Source organism: Trichosurus vulpecula, chromosome 5 (assembly GCF_011100635.1).
Source record: "Trichosurus vulpecula isolate mTriVul1 chromosome 5, mTriVul1.pri, whole genome shotgun sequence".
Lineage (NCBI taxonomy): Eukaryota > Metazoa > Chordata > Mammalia > Diprotodontia > Phalangeridae > Trichosurus > Trichosurus vulpecula.
The window spans coordinates 289,769,916-289,791,088 of NC_050577.1; the positions used below are offsets into that span (position 1 = coordinate 289,769,916).

General features: G+C 43.9%; 1 protein-coding gene across 1 annotated transcript in view; it reads right to left on the bottom strand.

Annotated features, from left to right (window-relative positions):
* The window catches only part of NUAK1 (NUAK family kinase 1), an 82,928-nt gene that overhangs the window by 12,660 nt on the left and 49,095 nt on the right, over positions 1-21,173 (bottom strand). Inside the window, exons 3-4 of the mRNA XM_036761588.1 lie at positions 15,468-15,619; positions 13,814-13,879 (exon numbers count right to left, since the gene is read on the bottom strand). Of these exons, the coding sequence (XP_036617483.1) occupies positions 13,814-13,879; positions 15,468-15,619 (218 nt within the window). The remainder of the gene's footprint in view (positions 1-13,813; positions 13,880-15,467; positions 15,620-21,173) is intronic.

Here is a 21,173-nt window from a genome sequence, read left to right on the forward strand (position 1 = left end):
CAACCCCAGGGTTGTGAGAACCAAAGGAGATAGTATTTGTAAATGCCCAGAGTGGTGTCTGACTCTTTGTGCCCCCATTCGGAGTGTTCTTAGCAAAGATACTGGAATGGTTTGTCATTTCCTCCAACAGGGTGAAGTGACTTGGGCAGTGTCTGAGGCCAGTCTTCCCACCCGCTTCATCACCTAGCTGTCCCATTGTCTGGCACACAGTAGATGCTTAATAAATGCTTCTTCCCCATCCCCCGCCCCCATGCAGTTCCCTTTCTATATGCCATTGAGGAGTTTTGGCCTAGAAGTCTCCCTTCCTACCAGTCCAGAGCCTAACCGGGACACTGCGGATGCTCGGCTGAAAAGGCAGACACTATAGAATGAGCCTATTTTGTTTAAAAAAAAAAGGAAGAAAGGAAAAAAAAGAAATTTCAGTTGAATGAATGGAATGTCATTGAAAGCAGCTGGGGCACGAAGGCTGTCTGAGAACGCCATTCACTAAGCTCGGATTGCACTTAATTACTGAAATTCCACTTTCTTATCAAGCCCCCCTGAGGAGCTGGCAGAAAGCTGCTCTGAAGGCCCACGAAGTGTGCCCCGTCAATCAGAGGGCCAGTGGAGCTGGTTCAGGGGCCATTCTTAAGTGCCACAGTCTCCAGGATGCCCAGGGCCGAGGCCATGCCAAGGCTTCCCTCCCCCACACCTGTGGGTACAAGTATTGGATCTCACACACACATACACACACACACCAGGTACTCCAGCACATACATATACATACATGTGCATACATATACACAAGGCACACATAGACATGTATGTGCACACATATACATATACACGCGCACACACATGCAGTTACTCCAGCACAGCACACACATGCATGCATACATGCATGCTTGTGCACATACACACAGGTATTCCAACATACGTATACATGTGCACACATACGTACACACAGACACAAGCAGGTACTCCAGCACACGTGTAACACACACACACACACACGCACACACAAAAACAGGTATTCCAGCACATTATACATGTGCATGCACACATAAATACACATACACACAGGTACTCCAGCACACATATACATGTGCACACATACGTACACATACACACATACACTCAAACACAGGTTCTCCAGCATACTATCCACGTGCATGCACACAGGCACTCCAGCACATATGTACACATACATACATATACACGTATACGCTCACACCCAGGTACTCCGGCACACTATCCACATGCATGCATACATATATACACATACACACAGGTACTCCAGCACACGTACACACACGCATACAGCCAGCGGCTTTCACACCGGGGCAGGGCCGTCTTGTGTTCACTGTGGCCGGCTCAGGCTGAGAATATTTACATTGGGGCCAACTCCCATCCTCACAGACTGATGTTTATCCACTTCCCTCATTAAAGCTGTCAGAGCCCCGGACACAAGATTAATAGAAATCAAGATGACTTCATGTTCTGGGCACTTCCGTGAAAATGTATGAATTCCAAAAAACTGAAACAAAACAAGAAAAAACAAAACTCCCCTCGTCTGAGGAGTTGAAAAGCTTGCATGTTAAGTCCAGGCACCAACATCACAGGAAGATTTATTCATGTTTACAACTGATGAGATCCAAGCAATCCATTCATTCAACATTTATTATAGACCTGCTTTCAAACAATTAATTAAGGAGCATTTATTAAGCACCTACTATGAACTAGGCTGGGCAGCTGGGTGGTGCAGTGGATAGAGCACCAGGCCTGGGGTCAGGAAGATCTGAATCCAAATCCAGCCTCAGATATTTATTAGCTGTATAGCCCATGGAGAGTCACTTAACCCTGTCTGCCTCAGTTTCCTCATCTGGAAAATGAGCTATAGAAAGAAATGGCAAACCACTCTAGTATCTTTGCCAAGAAAACCCAAACCAGGTCACAAAGAGTCCAACGTGACTGAAATGACTCACAACAAAAAATGAATTAGGCACTACAGAAAGATACAGAGACAAAAATGAAACAGCTCTGCCCCTCAGGGAGCTTATATTCTCCTAGGACACTAACACACACATGCTCAGAATAAGTCAAAACAAAGGAATTTCAGATGGAACAGAGCACTGAGAATTGGGGGAATCAAGAATCCTGGGTGGGAACTAACGTATTAAGGGCTTTCTATGTTCCAGGAACAGTTCTAGGCACTGGAGATAAAAAAATAAAATAGTCCCTCAGAGGTTTACATTCTATGGAGGGAGACAACATTTAAATATATAACTAGATACAAAGTAGACACAATGAATACAAGACTATTTTTCCCTGGGGTATGATACAAGTGCAAAACGCATAAGATTTGGAGTCAAAGGACCTGGGTTCAAATTTTGCCTTGGCTACTTTGTAACCTGGGGCAATTGCATCTGTCTCCTCATCTGTAAAATAAAAGGGACTCAGACTTTCCAATTCTCAATCTGTGATCTTCTAGTGGATGAGAAAATGAATGCCCAGAGAAAGGGCCCAATATCACAAAGCTAGTAACAGGCAGACACCAAGAATTCGAACCCGGTAATCATACGCTATACTGATACTTATCCCCCAAACCCTAGAAAGTTCGGTAGTGCTGAAAAGACCTTTAGACACCAACACGTCCAGCCCCCTCATTTCTCAGATGGGCCCGGAACAAGGTCACGGAGCAGTAAGAATCAGCGGCGAGTCGAGGGCTCCCTGAGGTCCTCTCCTACACAACCCCCATTGTTTGCTCAGGAAGACTCTTTGGGAGGCTCTGGAAGAAGACATTGCATTGACCCGGCTGGGAATCTCCAAAGAATGTATGTATTCTCTAGTTCCCACTGATGTCACAGCACAAAACCATCTCCCTTCCCCCAAGTTGCCAGACAACAGCGACTCATTTGCTTGGTGTCTTTGATCTACCAAGTAACATTCAGGTCATGGTGATGCAAAGAGACAGTGGTGGGTAGAGGGGCAGACTCTAAGACAGGGGCAGGGGCAAGGGGGACCTTGAAGGAGGGTGAGCTAGACAGCTTTCAGTTCTCAATCTGTTCCCATAACCTCTCTAAGCCTCCATTTTCTCCTCTGTATAATAGGCATACCTGTCAAAATCACCTCACAGGACTGTTGTGAGGCTAGCTAGGATTTCATTTACAAAATCAGCAACTTTCCAAGAATAGCTTGACTGGGCAAAAAGTGTGAGTTCAGATCCTCCAAAGTGGCTCCAATCTACTTCTCAGACTTAGCTCCCATCATTCATCTCGAGCCCAGACGGATTACTTGGCGTCCTCAGAATCCATTTGACCTTACCTTCCTACTTTAGCTCAGCAGTTGGAGCCCCACCTCCTTCCACCCTATCCACTAGTTCATAATCCAGGGTGCAGTGGATAGAGCGCTGGACCTGGAATCAGGAAGACTCATCTTCCTGAGTTCAAATGTGATCTCTGACACTAACTGTGTGACTCTGGGCAAGTCATTTCACCCTGTTGGCCTCAGTTTCCTCATCTGTAAATGCTGGAAAACAAAATGGCAAATCACTCTGCCAAGAAAATCCCAAATGGGGCCATGAAGAGTCAGACACAACTGAAAAAAACTGATCACTCTCTTGGTTCACCATCCACTTTCTCCATGAAGCCTTCCCTTTCCTCTGCAATAGGAAATAAAAGCTCTGTGCACCTTCTATACTTTGTTCCTAGACTAATTTGTATTATCTTACCATCCCAGCTAGACTGTATGCTCTTTGAGGGCAGGGATGGAGTCTTTTCTCTGCATATCCCTCCCTCTGACCCCTAGCACCTGGCACAGTGTATGGTTTTTAAACTGTCTATGGTTTCATCAACATAGAATGCTTCCTCTACCAATGCAGATCTGGGTCTCACCTTCCTCATCTGTAAAATGGTAGCAGTGTCATCGTATCTATCTTAAACACGATGTTAGACAGCTTGTTGGTATAAAACAACTGAAAAGAACCAAAGAAAACAAAACCAAAAAGAATCCTCTTCCAAACCCCTAACGTCATCTAACAATTCTTGGAATAGAATTAGCTTCCTTCACTCTCTAGCAATCCATCAAGGATCATTCATTAAGCCTTTACTATGTGCCAGCGATTGTGCAGAGAGCTGAGGTCACGAGAGAAAGCAGGACGAGCTCCTGCCCTAAAGGAGTTTGTGTCCTTCCCGCCGTCCGTTTCTTTATTCCGACCTTCCCCAACACCCAATAACATGATGAGCGTTTCCATATGAAGCCACAAACGGGTGTTACTTTTGTCTTTAAGAGCATGACCCATTTGGCCTGATCCAACCAAAGCTGTCTTCTCTGTTTGCTACAAACCGTTCTGCTCTTTTCACTTTTTAAATATTTTAATGACCCTTTTTTCTTTTATTTTCCTTTTCCCATTTTGGTAACCCTCTCCTTCTCCAACTCCCCCTCCCCTGGGGAAAGAAAGAAAAATAAAACCCTCATATCAGATATGCATGGCCAAGCAAAACAAACATTCAGATTCTAGTGGGAGAGGCAACATGTAAAATCATTAGGTATATAGAAGCTGCAGGAGCAGCCAGGTGATGCAGGTTTGAGTGCCACACCTGGAGTTAGGAAGACCTGAGTTCAAATCCAACCTCAGACACTTACTAGCTGTGTGACCCTGGGCAAGTCACTTAACTCCCTTGGCCTCAGTTTCCTCAAATGTCAAATGAGCTGGAGAAGGAAATGGCAAATCGCTTCAGGATCTCTGCCAAGAAAAGCCCAAATGAGGTCACAAAGAGTTAGACACAGACTGAAATGACTGAATACAGAAGATACATATAGAAGAGATAGAAAGTAAACTTAGCCAATAAGGAGCTGGGAAGACCAATTAAGACTGAAGAAAGTGGGATTTGAGCTAAGTCTAAAAGGAGTCCAGGGATTATAAGAAGTGAGGAGTGAGTGCAGGCCAGGCATGGGGCACAGCCTGTGCAAAGATGCAGACATAGGAGAGGTATGATGCATGTGAGGAACAGCAGGTAAGCCAGGCCGATGGACTGAAATGTTTGTGGAAGGCGGTGACAGGTAATGTGGTTATGAAAAGCTTTAAATGCCCTCCCCATGAAAAAGGACCTTTTTTGAGGGGAAAGGACTTTTTTTTATTTTAATGAAGGTAATAGGGAGCCACCAGGAGTTATAGAGGGAGATATGCCATGGTCAGATCTAGGCTTCAGGATAATCACTGTGAGCTGAATAGAGGCTAAGTTGGAGTAAAGAAAGACTTTAGGCAAGGAGATTGATCTCAAGGGTTATTGTAGGAAACAAATGACATGATGCATGTAAAGTGTTCAGTAAACCTTCAAGCTCTTTATAAATATCAATCGTCATTACTACTATCATTCGTGCCATTACTTTCATCTTTTCCATTGGTGTTCAGATAGACGGTTCTGGGACAAGTGGCCATCAGGCCCCACTGAATATACAGGCACATAAATGACTCTTTCAGAGTATTATCATCATTATTAGTGCCTACTTTGCAAACTTAAAATCTTAGACTTCATTTTTTTTTTGTTTTTTAGTTTTTGGCAGGGCAATTGGGGTTAAGTGACTTGCCCAAGGTCACATAGCTAGTACATGTGTCAAGTGTCTGAGGCCAGATTTGAACTCAGGTCCTCCTGAGTCCAGGGCCGGTGCGCTACTCACCGCGCCACCTAGCTGCCCCTAAAATCTCAAACTTTAGTTGGCTTGTTTAGAGTCACATGGTTAGTAGGTATCTTGCGCAGGATTTGAACTTGGGTCTTGCTGACTCTAAGTCCAGCAAAGATCCACTCTGCCATCTGGCTGGTGCCTGTGTTTGTCCCAATAGAAGTGCTGCATATGGGGGACTGGCCCATGACTGAGACGTGTCCCAGGGACCACCTGCTTGGTAGCAGATAGTCCTCCAGTGAGTCCTACCACAATGTTCGGGCATCTTTAGCCCAGCTGTTTCACCATGACTGGAATCAAGCCAGACAGTTTAGCTCTGTGAACGGATCTCAGGGCCAGTCACTTTGAGTCAAGACACAGACTAGACAGACTAACCAGGGAAGCTTATGTATGACCTTGGACAAGTCACTTAACCTACTCTGTAAAATGGGGGGTTAGATTGGTTGGCCTCTATGATACTATTAGATGTCAATATTCCAATGATCTCCCTGGTATATATTCTACCAAAAGAGATTTCCATCCAGTCACACCCAATTGTGGGGTAACAGATTTAAAAATAGAAGCGACCTCAGCAGCCACCTGGTCCTACCCATTCATTTTACAGGTGAAGAAACTAAGACCAAAGTGCCCTGATACAGCTTTGGTAGTGAAGCCAGGATTCGAACTTGGCTCCCATGCCTCCAAATCCAACACTCCACCAGGGGAGGGTTTGCTAGGACCCCCATTTTGCTCAAGGCAAGAACATAACCTTGACCTGGCTAGAAAGCATCTGAGGTCCGATTCAAATTCAGGTCTTCCTGACTCCAGACCCAGCACACTGAAAAGAATGATTGACTCATCACAGGCATTGATTTAGAGCTGGAAGGGACCTTAGAAGTCAAGAATCCAATGCTCCAATGGAATGCACCAACTGATTCTGAACAGGCCACATCATCTCTCTAGACCCTGGTTTTTTCATCGATAAAATGAAGAAATTGGCTCTAAATCGAGCTCTGAGTCTATGATCCTATGATCCTGAGGGCCGGTGGAAAGAACAGTCACCAGTGGGTCAAGTCTTAAATCCAAATCCCATCTCTGGAACTTCCTATCTGTGTAGCCCTGGGCACATCTCCAGGTGTTCCTTTTCTGGACCCAAGTTTCCTCATCTGTGAAATGAGGTGGTCTATGAGGTCCTTTCCTGCTTGAAATCTAGGCTCTTTCTTGTTGTTGAGCTCTGTTAAGGCCAATCTGCCTGTTTAAGTGCCCACAGGTTTCCATTTTGCTTCGGGGGCCAATCCCTTCAGTCCTCCTACATTTTCATTGTAGCAAAGGGCAACGGGGTCTGGACACAGTGACCAGGCAGCAAGAAAGCTTCCCTGCCTCCCTTGAGGAAAGTCCCCAGCCCAAGGCCACTGGGACTGAGTCCTCATTACAAGTCACTTTGCAGGAAAATGCTATGAGAATTGTCAGCATTCCATTCTCCCATCATTATTAATTGCGAGCTAATGACCACGCTGGACTGGATTCTTATTTTAGAGACAGGCTTCCACAGAGTACGGAAATGCAGCCAAAGGAAGAAGTGCATTTCTCTCATTTTTTTTTCCTGTCGACCGACGGGGGCGAATATTTTTAGAATCTACACCCCTCACAACTGCCAGAGAGCTCATTTCCAGCTCCAGATGTGCTGGGTGTAGAGGCCTGTCAAGCATGCTACACCAGGGAAGGGGGATAAGCTTCCCTGCAAACATGGAGACACAGGACACAGTGGGCATCCACAGGATGTGAGCAGGCTTTCAAGTTACAAGGCCCCCCTAAGCATGAAGGGAAAACGGGATCCAAATCCTAAAAAGTATTGTTGGAGGTGGGCTCCAAAATAGAAACTGTTTGCTGGCATGCCACTGATTGCCTAAGAGCCCATCTGTTAGGTTCCTCTAAACCAGTTTAGGCTGCTGACTTTCTGAAGGCAAAGCCAACTTGTACATCATGGGCCTGCTGGCCAGCTTGTGGCCATGTGTTCGTCTTTGGGTGCAAATGCCTTTTATAAATGTTTCCTGCTAAAAGGCTGAGTCAGGAGGAGCTGAGAATATGGAGTGATCACACAATCAAAGCCTGCAGGAAATGCAACACAAGTCAGGAAGCAAGAAGATAAAATGGCTGGGGAGTCCAGAGGCAAGACCCAGTTCCCCAGCTAAAGCAAGGGTGGGCAACCTGTGGCCTTCTAGGTCCTCTGGTGCAGCCTTTTAACAGAGTCCAAGTTTTACAGAACAAATCCTTTTGTGAAGGGGATTTGTTCTATGAAGTTTGGATTCAATCAAAGGGTCACACTTGAGGACCTAGGGGGATTTCCTCTGTAAAGTTTGAATTCAGTCAAAGGGCTGCACTTGAGGACCTAGAGGGCCACATGTGGTCTCGAGGCCACAGGTTCCCCACCCCTGCATGACGAGAGGATCAGAGGCAAGTTGTTTTCTCTTATAAAATGAGGGGAGTGGGCTAGCTGATCTCAAGGTTCCTTCTGGCCACCAAGGTCATAGGAGCTTAGATATAGAACTAGAGAAGATCTTAAAAGCCATCAACTCCAATCTCTTAATTTGATAAAGAAACTGAGGTTCAGAGAAGTCCCCCAAAGTCACAAAGGCATCAAGAACCAGGGCTGGGATTCGAATGCTATCATTCCAATTGTGGTTGGTGAATTCAGGAGAACTAACAGGGGTATGGCATAAGATCATATTTGTAGAGTTGATAGAGACCCCAGAGGTGGTCTAGTCTAATCACTTCATTTAAGAGAGAAGAAACCTTGGCTTCTAGGAGGGACCTTGCATGCATCAGTAGTAGGCCAGGTGGGCTTTGAATCTATGTACCATGCTACATCAAAACCACAAACATAATGGAATATTACTGTGTATAAGAATTGGCAAAGATAATGAATTCAGAAAAATTTGGTTAGACTTCTACAAACTGATACAGAGTGAAATAAGCAGGACTAGAAGAATATCCACAATGATGATGTAAAATTAAATGACTAAATGAAAACTTAAAAGCCCAACTCAACAACTGAAAAAACCAACAATGGTCCCATAGAATGGATAATGCTCTCTGGTTAGCAATGAGGTGGGGGACTGCTTGGGCAGAACGTTGTATACATTGCCACATTCAATCACAACACTCTCCATTAGAATGCAAAACTGTTGGAAGTAAGCACACTGTGCTTGTATCCCCAGCGCCTTATGGTGCTTGACATATTGTGGGTTGATTGATTGACAATGTTAGTTGTTTGCAGTTAACTGCTTTTCTTTTATTACTAGGGAGAGTTGGGGGGAGGGAGGATATATAAAAACGACCATGGTTTTTTAAAAAGATGCCAATAAAATTTCTCTAAAAAAATAAAATATGTCAATGATGTTATCCCTTGTACAAATGGACAAAAGAATACAGTGGCTTCTTAGGGTGAAAGATACATTTTCCGTTCTTTCATTTTAATGGCAAATGGCCAAAAAAAAGAGCCATAATTTCCAAGTACAAGCCAGAGTCTGGGCTCATCAGAATTTTCGTTTTAAAAGCGCTACCCCGGGCAGTTTCCCTATCCAAGGTACAATGGTCCCAGGCTTGATGCGCTCAGCTCCCACTGAACCGTCTGACCCAACATAGTTTCCTTTCTAGCTTATGCAAATCAGTCATTCTCCTAGGATTCTGGCTCATTGTCCCTGTCCAATCGCAGTGTAGAATTGTAACCATTCTTCTTTTCCCACTGGGGAATTTTATGACTAGCTGGAAAGCTATTTGGCTTACCTCTACTGGCACTACATCATGCAGACCAAAAGGTCATGCCTTGCTGGAAGACCCGATGCTAGCTCATTCACTGCCTTGAAAAAGGCTCTTTTTTGTTTCGAAAGCGATGGGGGAGGAAAGCAATGTTCCTAACTGCCTCCCTCCTATTGAAAAGAGATAGGAAGGCACCCACAGAAAGGAAAGGCTCATATACAAGAACATATTCATAGCAGCACTTTTGGTGACAGTGAAGAAACGGAAGGAAAGTGGGTGCCTGTAACTTGTGGAATGGCTGAACAGACAAAGATTCGCAAATTAAAGGACATAAAAAATGATGAATTCTGAGTAACCTGGGAAAATTCTCTGAACTGATGCAGAGCAAAGTAAGCAGAACCAAGAGAACAATATATGAGGCAACCCCAGGCATGTAAACAAAAAGAACAATAGAACAAAACCAAATTTTGTGTAATTATAATGATCAGTCTCAGTCATGGAGGAGAGGTGAGGTAATGCACCTCCCTCCTTTCACTAGAGAAGTAAGGGACTATGGGGATGGTATGTTTTATATGCTATCAGATACATCGATTGGTTTTGCCTAACTTTTTTCTTTGTTTCAAGACAATGTCGGGGGAGGAAGAGGAAGACGGAAATTGCTCCAATATAAACAAAATAAGAAAATAATGAGATAATCTTTTTAAAAGGAATCATCCCTATTCTTTAAGCCAAGTCATCCTCAAGAATATACCCTTTTATTAGATACTGTGTTTAGAAAATCTCTTTATATTGTTTAAAATCATTGTTTATTCAAAGGTATGTTCCTGTAGTTTTACTGCATATGATAAAAACTATAGACCTTTAGAGTTGGAAAGGGTCTCAAAGGTTGTCTAAGATCACATTTCTATCCCCATCAAGGCATCCCTACCAAGTCATCCCTGACAGATGTTTGGACACATATACTACCATATGGTTTGGATGCATATAGTCCCAGCCTCTGTCTGAACACATATAGTCCTATAAGAGCTCAGTACCAAATAAAGTAGCCATGACCATTAGACAGTTCTAATTACTAGAAAATACTTTCTTACACTGAGTCAAAAGCTCCTTCCTTTTAAGTCCTTCTCAGTTCTTCCTTCTGGGGCAAAACATCATGTATCTAAGCCTTCTTCCACAGAGAGCCCTTTGAGTATCTGAAGACAGACATCATAGCCATCTTCCCTAAGCTCAACACCGCTGAGCTCTCTGAGCTACCAGCCCATATGACATGGTTTTCAGGTACCTAATCATCTCTCATTTGTCAATGTCCCTCCTAAAACATACTACCAAACACTGAACCCAATACTCCAGATACAGGCTGTCACCACAGGCACTACTGAGACTGTTTACCATGATCTAGACACAATGGTAGTCATCACCACATGGTCAAAGCCTACTTCTACTGACAGTCAAAACCAATTAAGATACACCCACCCAGAATCTTGCTCTTTGGACAGAAGTGAGGAGTCAGCTCAAAAGCTGAGCATTAGCTTCTGGGGACAGTTATATAAGATTATAGGATGGCATTTAAAGCTGAAAGAAATCTCAGAAGTCATCTAGCCCAACCCCCTTATTTTAGAGATGAGGATACCGAGGGCCAGGCAGGTTGATGTGACTGCTCAAGGTCATACAGAAAGTGGTAAAGCTGGGATATGAGCCCAAGTCCTCTCATTCCAGAAATAAAAAAATGTATTATCTCATCTGACCCTCACAACATCCCCAAGAAGTAGAGAGTGTGGATTTCATTATCACCATTATGGGTTAGGAAATTAAAGTGTAGAGGTGATGGTTGGCCCACGGTCACCCAACTAGGTAAGAGGAAATAGGGGTAACCAGGTCTTCTGACTCCAATTCAAGTGTTTTTGCACTTTCTTACAATTATTGGGTCATAGATTTAAAGCTGGAAAGGACCTTAAAAATCATCAAGTATAAACCACTCATTAGATAGAAGAGGAAATGAGACCCAAGGAGGTTAAGTGATTTGTCCAAGGTCACATAGGTAGAGTCAAAGCTGGGATTTGAACCCAAACTCTCTGGCTCTTTCCATTATCACATACTGTCCCTCTCTGTTTCAACAGATGGCTGTCCTTTACTGACATTTTCTTTTTTCCCCATGGATTGCCCATTAGACTGGGGGAAGAGAAGACTGAACCAGGATGACCCTTCATTCATTGAGGGTGAAAAAGATAACCAAGGCCTGGGAGCTGGGAGTCATGGCACATAAACAGAAACCCGGAAGGCCAAAGCAACTCCATCTGAGTAAAGGAAATCTTCTCCCCATGCCTCTCAGTTCCCTGGACAGAAATAACAACAAAGGAGGCAGAGAAGAACCCTTCCCATGCTTTGTCTGGGGATCACTGACATGACTCTGACGTCATGGATGGCCAATTGGGAAGCCCTGACGGTGCCTGGAGACCTAAGGCCATTCCATGCTCAAGCTCATGTGGTGTACAAGGTTTATTTTAAAACTGCATTTGCTTATTTTCGAGACGTGATCAAAAGGACACTCGGCGCAGTCAGTAGGAGGTACTTGAATCTTGTAGGCCAAGAAAGTTTTTTCTAACCCCAGCAGCCGCCAGCAATAATACTATCTAGCAAGTAAACTCTTCAATGAACATACTTTGCTCTTTTCCACAAGCAAATGTCGATGCTGCTGCCATAATTTGTTTTATCAAGGGCTTGGCGGAGAGCTGGGAATGAAGCAATGGTAGGGAAGGATAGTGGTCCCATAGATTCTAAAATATTTACAGTGGCATGTACCACAGTAGCAAAGGATGGAAAGCAAAGTGGGTGCCCACTGGCTAGAGAATGGCTGAACAAATCAAGGTCTGTGGATATAAGGGGATATTATTTTGCTATCTTTTTTGTGGCAGCAAAAAACTGGAAACAGCCTCAATGCCCATCATTGGGCATTGAATGGCTAACCATATTGTGGTACGAGAACAGAACAGAATCGTAGTGAGCTGTTAGAAACGATCAAGGTGATAGATGCAGAGAAGCATGGGAAGACTTATATGAACTGATGCAGAAGGAAGGGAGCAGAGGCAGGAAAGCAATGTACACAGTGACTACAGTAATGTAAATGAAAATGAAAAGAACAATTAACAAAACAAAACCAAATACACAGAAAGTATAATGACCAAGCTTAGCTCCAAAGAATAGATATGAAAAGGTATCTTCTCTCTTGCTTTGCGGAGGTGGGGAACTATGGGTGTGAAACACTGCTTATAATGGCCTTTTTCAATCTTGGCTGAATTCTCTTCCCACCCTTTATTATTCTCCGTTATAAGGGATGACTCTCTGGGACAAGATGAAGGGAAGGATACATTGGGAAAATATAGGTAATATAAAAACAAAAGGTAGAAATAAAAATTGACTTTAAAAAAAAGAATATTACTCTGCCGTGAAAAATTATGAACATAAAGATTTCAGAGAAACTTGGAAAGACTTTCACAAACATACAGAGAAAAGTAAGCAGGATCATCAATTTCCATGATGGCTAGAATAACATAAGGGAAAACAACAAAGAAAGAATTCATAACTCTGAATGATGTAGTGATGTAACTGCAGAAGGATGGCTGATAAAGAAAGCTTCAAAGGTCTAGGAATAGAAAGGAAAAAAATGACACCAATCCTGCCCTCATGGAGTTTACATTCTATCACTTATCTCAGTGGGAATCTTCAGTGGGAGGACAATAAGCATACTTCTATCAGATGGAGAGTTATGTTGATTTGTTTAGCTTATCTGAGTTTCTTTTGTTACAAGGACAGAGGAGGAGGGGAAGGGAGAGTCATTGATTGGGAAGTGACAGTGATGCTTTAAAAAGCACATCAATAAAATATGTCCTTTAAAAATGATTCAGAACCCTACAACAAAGCCAAACTCTATTTAGCCTCAGTTGATTTCAGTGTTCTTAATATGGGATTTTGAGCCAAAAGGGACTTTAGTTTAAACCTCCTCATTTACAGATGAAGAAACTAAGTCCCAGAGAAAGGAAGTAAGTTGTCCATGGTAGGATTTGAACACAAGTCTGGATGCCAAATCTAGTGCTCTTTCTATAATACCACCTTTCCCTTCGAGCCAAGGTCGTAGAGGTACTGACCCTTTTATCTATAGAATGAGTAAGATCATTCAAGAGCAAGTCCAGCCCCTACCTCATTGAAATATCCCCCAAAGCTTACATCATGTATTATGGGCTAGCTCTGCTCAGTAGCAACTAAAGACCTCCAAAATGTTTGAATATGAGAGGGGCAACCCCAACCCCTTGGCAACCAGTCAAAAAGTGAGAGTCGGTGAAGGCAGAGCTGGAGTGAAGCTATTCCCTTGTTGAAATACCCAAGGCTTGTACATTTATCAATTATCCCAGAGCCTTACCTTAATATTACAGTTATCATCAAGCAAGATATTCTCCAGCTTCAAATCCCTATGGACAACACCGTTCTGAAACAAGAAGATGGGACACGGGATGAGAAGAAGGTTGGGGGGAGAGAGAAAGAAAGAGACAAGGGAAATGAGGAGGGGGCAGAGAGTGATGAGACAGAGAATAAGGCAAAGACAAAGGGGATAGACAGAATGAGACGGGGGAGGGGAGAGAAAAAAGCATGAGTCAGAAAGAAAGCTGCAGGGACAGTGAATGAAGAGACAAAGACAATAAGGCAAAGACAGATGGGGATAAATGGAATGAGACAGAATGAGAGAGACAAAGAAAGACGGGGGAAGGGAATGAGTCAGGGACAGACAGAATAAGAAAGAATGAGACACGGATGGTGAAAATGAGAGAGAGAAGAGATGAGACAGAGACAAAAAGAATGAGACAGGGTCAGCAAAAAACAAAGAGAGAGGAGCCAGGGACAGAGAACGAGAGAGTGACAGAGAGCCAGAGAGAGACAGGCAGAGAGAGAAAAGGAAGGAGGTCTTTGAACAAAGGGAAATGTTGGACAGATTAAAGAATTGGGCCAGCAGGGGTGGTCTTTGTATCTATACTTTGGGGCTGTTTTTTATGGTCATAACACTCCCAGCCCAGGGACTAGTGACAAGAGCCATATTAGTCACTTGCTGTGTGTGGTTAAGGGAAAAATGACTGGAATCCGTTTCTCCCCCAATGCCTGTAAAACAGTGGAGGGGAGGGGGGAGAACGACTCTTTTTTGGAATGTAATTCCACTGTGCGAATACAATATATTCTTCCCAGACATCAGCAAACAGTATCTGCCGCTGACATCAGTCCTGAGGAAAGCACTGATTTTCCCCCCTCTCAGGTCCTCTCGGATCTGGAAAGCTCTCACCTTACCCAAGCAAAGATTGGCAATCAAAAGGAACAAGTTCATTTGGGGTGCCAAGCCTTTCTCTAAATCATTCAAACTGGGCCCAGACAGCTTTCAGGGAGGATTTCTGAGCTGTGTGGCAGGCACTGGCTGTGCTTCACTCCACTGAGCACAACTCAACGTGAGGGTCTGGAGGAGACCATAAACAGAGGGAGGGGAAAGGAGAATGATAACAGCCCAGCAAAGCAATGGCACTTTTTCCAATGGAAAATCAAAGAATGGCTCTGAAACTAGGCTTTCATGATTCCCAAGTGACCAGTCAAAAAGTTGGTTTTTGGTTTTTTTTTTTTTTTTCACAAGGGGGAAGAGGAAGGGCAATAGAATCTTAATGCCAGAAGGGGATTTTTAGATATCAGAAAGTCTATCATTATTTTACTGAGGGGGAAACTGAGACCAAAAAGAAGTAAGCACCCAGCCCAGAGTTACATCGTAACAGAACAAAGTCACAAGCCCAAGCCTAATGACTCTTGGAAAGCGGCCCATTCCACCACAACAGAATTGTCTTATGGAAAGATCCCAGGTCAGCTGCAGTCAGAGGTATGTGACTTGTAGCTAAGTATCATAGTTCTTTAAATCTTGCTCCTTATTGTATTACATCAGCTGGTTCTTTTGTTCTAATAGGCTCAATTTTTTTTTTAACTGAATCGACTTTCAATTGATACACGCAACAGAGAAAAGAATCCCCAAAGCCCATTCTGTCTCTCACCTTATGGCAATAGTGCACTGCAGAGATTATCTGCCGAAAGAAGTGTCTCGTCTCCCTCTCGCTGAGCCTCCGCCGCTCACTGATGTAGTCATACAGCTCCCCTTTGCTGGCATACTCCATGATGATCACAATCTTATCCTTATTCTCAAACACTGGAGAGGAGAACAATAGAGGGAAATACAAATTCAGCCAAAAAGCTCACAAGAAAACACTAGAGGAGACCAGAAAGTCTGCCAGAGAGCTCAAGCGTGCCATGAGAGGCCAGAAGGAATCTGGCATTTACAAGGTCAAGGCAGCTCTCCACAGACAAGCAGGTTCCTTATTCAGACAGACCAACAGCACTGTAGAATTAGTAAGACTGACTTTGTTAAATTTTAAAAAATGTACTTAGTCAAAAGCTTTAGAGCTAAAAGGAAACTTAGAGGCCGCAAATGTCTAACTCCCTCATTTTACGGATAGGGAAACTGAGGCTTGGAGAGCTGTAAAGTGTCTTAGAATCCTAGATCCAGAGCAGTTTTTCTTTTGAACCCCAGAAGGGACCTTTGAAAGCCTTCTAGATCAACCTCTTCATTTTACAGAGAGGGAAACTGAGGACCAGGAATCTTTGCTCAAGATCACACGGTTAGTAAGGAGTCTCAGCAGGATTGACACCAAAGTCCTCTGACTCAATCCCATGTTCTTTCCACTCCTTCCATTCTGATCTAACTAGAAAACATCAGGGCTAATGTTAACTATTTATTCTAGGTCACTCAACCCAGGAAGCCCAGGCATGGGAATGCTACATTGTCCAAGGCAAGGATACTTTGGGTTCCTAGGTACCCTTCAAAGTAATTTCAGTCTACTCTACCACTCTCCATTAGCCTACCAGTCAGTGGTTAAACCAATTCAACAATTTGTTAAGCACTTATTAAGTACCACTATGTGCCAGGAATCCAAAGACTGAAATGACTCAGTCACTGGAGCTAATATTCACCTGAAGGAAAACAATGTGTGCAAAGAGAAGTACGTACAATCTTTAAACACCAAATAATTTGGTTGAGAATGGGGCACTACGATGGGAGGAACCAAGAAAGGTGTCTTGTGTGAAGTCACTTAAGCTGAGCCATGAAAGGAGATAAGGATTCCAAGAGGTGGGGGTGGAAGAGTGGCAGTGGGGATGAGTAGCATGAGGAACAGCTTGCACAAAGATATGGAATTAGGAAAGTTAGCCAGTCAGACAGGTGGGCTAATACACAGAGTTCACTGAGGTGGGCTGATCTGTGTAATTAGCTGGGAAAGACAGGCTGGAACCAGATTGTGAAGGGCTCGCCAAGTAGGGGAGTTTCTAATTTTATCCTAAGGTAATAGGGAGCAACAGAGACTTCTTGAGGAAATGAATCACATGATCACACCTAAAAAAATGTTTGTAGCAGGAAGGAAGGAAGAAAAGAAGAAGAGAAGAAAAGGACAAAAGGAGGGAAAGAAAGATAGAGGGAAGGTGGAAGGAAGGAAGGAAGGAAGGAAGGAAGGAAGGAAGGAAGGAAGGAAGGAAGGGAGGAAGGAAGGAAGGAAGGAAGAAGGAAGGAAAGAAGGAAGAAAGGAAGGAAGAAGGGGGGAGGGGAAGGAGGGAAGGAGGGAGGGAGGGAGGAAGGAAGAAAGGAAGGAATGAAGGAAGGAAGAAATGAAGGAAGGAAGGAAAGAGAGAGGGAAGGAAGAAGGAAGAAAGGGAAGGAGGAAGGCTTCTCCCCAGCATCCAAAGTTCCACTCACATGCAGACATCCTTCATTCATTGTTTGGTCTCCCACCTAGACACAAGGCTCTAGAAGTCCCTCCCTGTCCTTTTTAGCTCCTAAGCCTCAGTCAGGCCTCTAAGATAAAATGAATTGAGAGAGAAAGAGGAAAGACAGGAAAAGCCAGAGAAAATTGGCTGCTCCCCATCGGCTGGCCTCCCTGCACCCCGAAGCTCAGGCTTTTGCCAGAGACCTTAGCCTGCATGCACATTCATTAACAATAAACTTTGGAAAGTGGGAGAGCTATCTCTGGATGCAGCTCTGGCTCCTAGTCCAAGAACGATTAGGCCGCTGTACCCTAGGGAGGCCTGGTTTCCACGTTAAAAAAAAAAAAAGGAGGAATACAGCTTTGACAGGTTGGTGGGCCAGTGTCAATACACACAAATTCCCATCCCTCAGAACTCAACAGAACAAAGGGTCACTGGGCCGCTCAGTGGATAAAAGGCAAGGCCTGGAGTTAGGAAGACTTGAGTTCAAATCAAACAGCAGATACTTGTTAGGTGTGTCTGCCTCAGTTTCCTCCACTGAAAAATGGGGATAATAATGCACCTATTTCTCAGGGTTGTCATGAGGGTCAAACGAGATGGCAATTGCAGAGTACTCGGCAGAGTGCCTGACACATAGTAGGTGCTTAATAAATCTTTGTTCCCTTCCCCTTCCCTACACCAGGCCAAAACCAGCAGTCAGACCTATTGTTGGCTCTGCATAGACAAAGCGATTGACTAGAACCGTTGAAATTTTCACTTTTACAACTTTGGAAAAGTTTTCTCTGTGTGTCTGTATGTGTGCACACACACGTGTGCATGTGTATGTAAATGCACATGTATGTAATGTGTGTGTGGTATGTATATAACACATGTGTATGACATACATGCATAAAGGGAAAATGTACAATTCCACCTTCATTTTTATGTTTATGCAAAGGGGGAGTATAGAATGACAAGACAGAATCCAAGACAGTGTCATTGATTTATAGACACCCCATTTAACATTTGTTATGACATACCTACTATGCCCAAAAAATCTTAGTGAGGTTTGAAGCTTAGCCTCTTTATTTTCCTCAACACTTAACAATAGATTATATAGGGCAGGTGCTTAATAAATGGTTTCTGAATGAATGAATGGTTTCTCTGGTACCTTCCAGCTCAAAAAACATGACCCTATGACCTATGAACTTTAAATTAAAACACCCTAAACAACAAAATCTAGGCTGAGTGTGTTAGGTCTGAAAGTAATTAGGGATAGGGAGAAGGAGGCGAGATCAAAATGGCTAAAGGTCATCCCCAACCTTGCTAGCATCTATATAAGGTTTGCAAAGTTTACAAGTTAATTGTTTTAAAATCCTGATTTCTGATTTGGAGACAATCAGCTATTTGGGTGTTGTGTTTGGTTTTGAGTGCCTTAAGTAAAGAGATGGGTATTTCTTTCTCTCAAAGGCTTAGGTCCCGGGATGGTCTGCTTACCGTATCTGAAAGTTTTTTTGAGGCAGCCAAGGGGCAAGAAAGTCAGGCAGACCTGAGTTTGAATTCTGCCTCAGTCCCTTGATCAGTTCCATGAGTCTCTTTACCCTGTCTGCCTCAGTTTCCCCATATGCCAAATGAGGTTAATCACAGCCCTCTACCCTTACAGGTTTGTTGTGATGACAGTGCTTTGTGGAAAGTGCTCTGCAAATTTTAAGGTGCTTTATAAAGATTAGTTATTATTACAATGACTCTTATTATCATCTTGTCCACTTGCCTCCCCACCTCAGCCAGGACTGAGGATTACCTCCAGGAATTCTCAACCCTTTGTCCAGCAGTAAATCATGTGTCTGAAAGTGGCTTGTTTATCCTGCTCGACTGTCAGCTCTTTTAAGCACCTGGAACACTCACAATGTCAAGTTTGCATTCCCAAAGACACCTCCATGAGAGGCTGTTCTGATGCCTCAACATGGAATGGAAAAGGCTACGAATGCCAGAAAAGCACAAACCCCAACAGGTGGTGCCATGACAGAGAGTCTTCCAGGACAGTCTTGGCAACAGTTGGTGTCTGCTTTCCAAGGACCAGCTTAGCTAAGCACTGGGGCTCATCTCCAATAGGCTGGCCACTTGGGAATGAATTCCTTGTCCATGGCAACCAGTGAAACAAAGAAAAATACAAGACAGCCCTCAGCACTGCCTGGCCCCCTTCCGGTCCTAGACTGACAGGGGGCAGACAAGGCCAACAATCACTTTTCAGAAAGTCTCTAAACATCTACTTAGAATTTACAGGGGCATGTAGAGGGCAGCCCAGTAGGATGGGCTGACATCTCCACTGTTAGAGATGGCATCGACAATCCAAAAGCATCAGGAAGAGGGTCAGAATCACAGAAGCTGAACTCAAAAGTCAAGTGTGGGACAGGGCAAAGAGCAGTCATCAATCAGGGGGCTTGAGTTCAAATCCAGCCTCAGATACTTATTAGCTGTGTGACCCTGGGCAAGTTATTTAGCCTTGTTTGCCTCAGTTTCTTCATCGTAAAATGAGCTGGGGAAAGAGAGGGCAAACCACTCCAGTATCTTTAGCAAGAAAACTCCAAATGACAAAGAGTCAGACACGACTCTGAACAACAACAAAACAGCTTTCAGTCTAGAATCCTACGATGCTACCTATCTCTGTAACTCTAGAGAAGTTGGACCAGATGGCCTTGGAGGTCCCTGAATCTCATAATCTGATCACACCTGGTTGTTAAATATAATCAATTGGGGGGAGGGAGAGGAGCATCCCCTGCCATCTTTGCACAAAGATGAAGTGACAATAGCCAGCATTTATACAGCACTGACAAAGCATTTTACACATTTACCTCACAACAACCCGGGGAGCTATAATTATATTTATTTTACAGTTGAAGAAATTAAGGCAGATAGAAGTTAAGTGACTTGCCCAGAATCACACAGCTAGCAAGAGTCTGAAGCTGGATTTGAACTCTCTTCAGTCCTGGTGCTATATCCTCGCCACCCAGCTGCCCCAAAAAATGATTCATGGAATTGGATTATAATGGGGTTGATATAAATCAAAGGATACTCCACCACTCTCCTGGCAGAAAAAAATGTTACTTCCCCTGAGTCAGTGTGCGGCCAGCTATTTATAAGGCTCTGAGAGTGGATGGAGCGTGTGTTTATGTTACTAGTCATGAGGCAAAATTTTCTTTTCTACAAGTAGGGAAAGGTTTCCTTTCTGAAGAGCCAAAACCTGTGTCTCCTGCCTAGACCATCTAATCAGGAGCCTGACAGCCCCCAAAAGGGTAGGACAGGCTTTTGTCCATTGCCAGAGAGAGTGGGAAGCTGTAAAAACCAGCACAGAAACCCAGCTCATCACTCAGAGTTGTTAAGGCAGGCAGGAGTGCCGTAGTACCAAGTCCTTGGAGGGACTTATCCATGAAAGAATCTAAGTCCTACCTCCTCCTTCAGGAAGCCCACCTGAACTGCCCCAGCTCACAGCACTCTCTCTGCCTCATGAGAAATATAACAGTCATGAAAGGCTCCCTGGCAGATGTGAGACTTGAGCTAGGCCTTGAAGAATGGGCCCAATTCTGATTCTCTGGTGATTCCCACATGATCTGGACACACACTGACATTTGACAAGCTTTGCTCTTAAATACAAAACTCTCTAGAAGGAGGAACTCTCTCCCTCCCAAACAGAAACTTGGAGGAATTCTGCTCCTTTGGAGGCCCGGTTACTCCAGCAACAGTCCTTTCTTCAAACGAATTGTGGGTTTCATCAGATGTTGAATCTAAAAGTTTGCTTTTGCCCCCAGTTGTCTGGCTTTCAACCAGTTAATGACCCTGCCCCTAATGATTCCCTCCCCACTGCCCTGAAGGTCAATACCAAAATTTGTGTTACAGCTGAAAATGACTCTCATATAAGAAAAACAATGCTTTGGCCAAAGGGAGGGGGCCAAGCACATGGAGCAACTATGTTA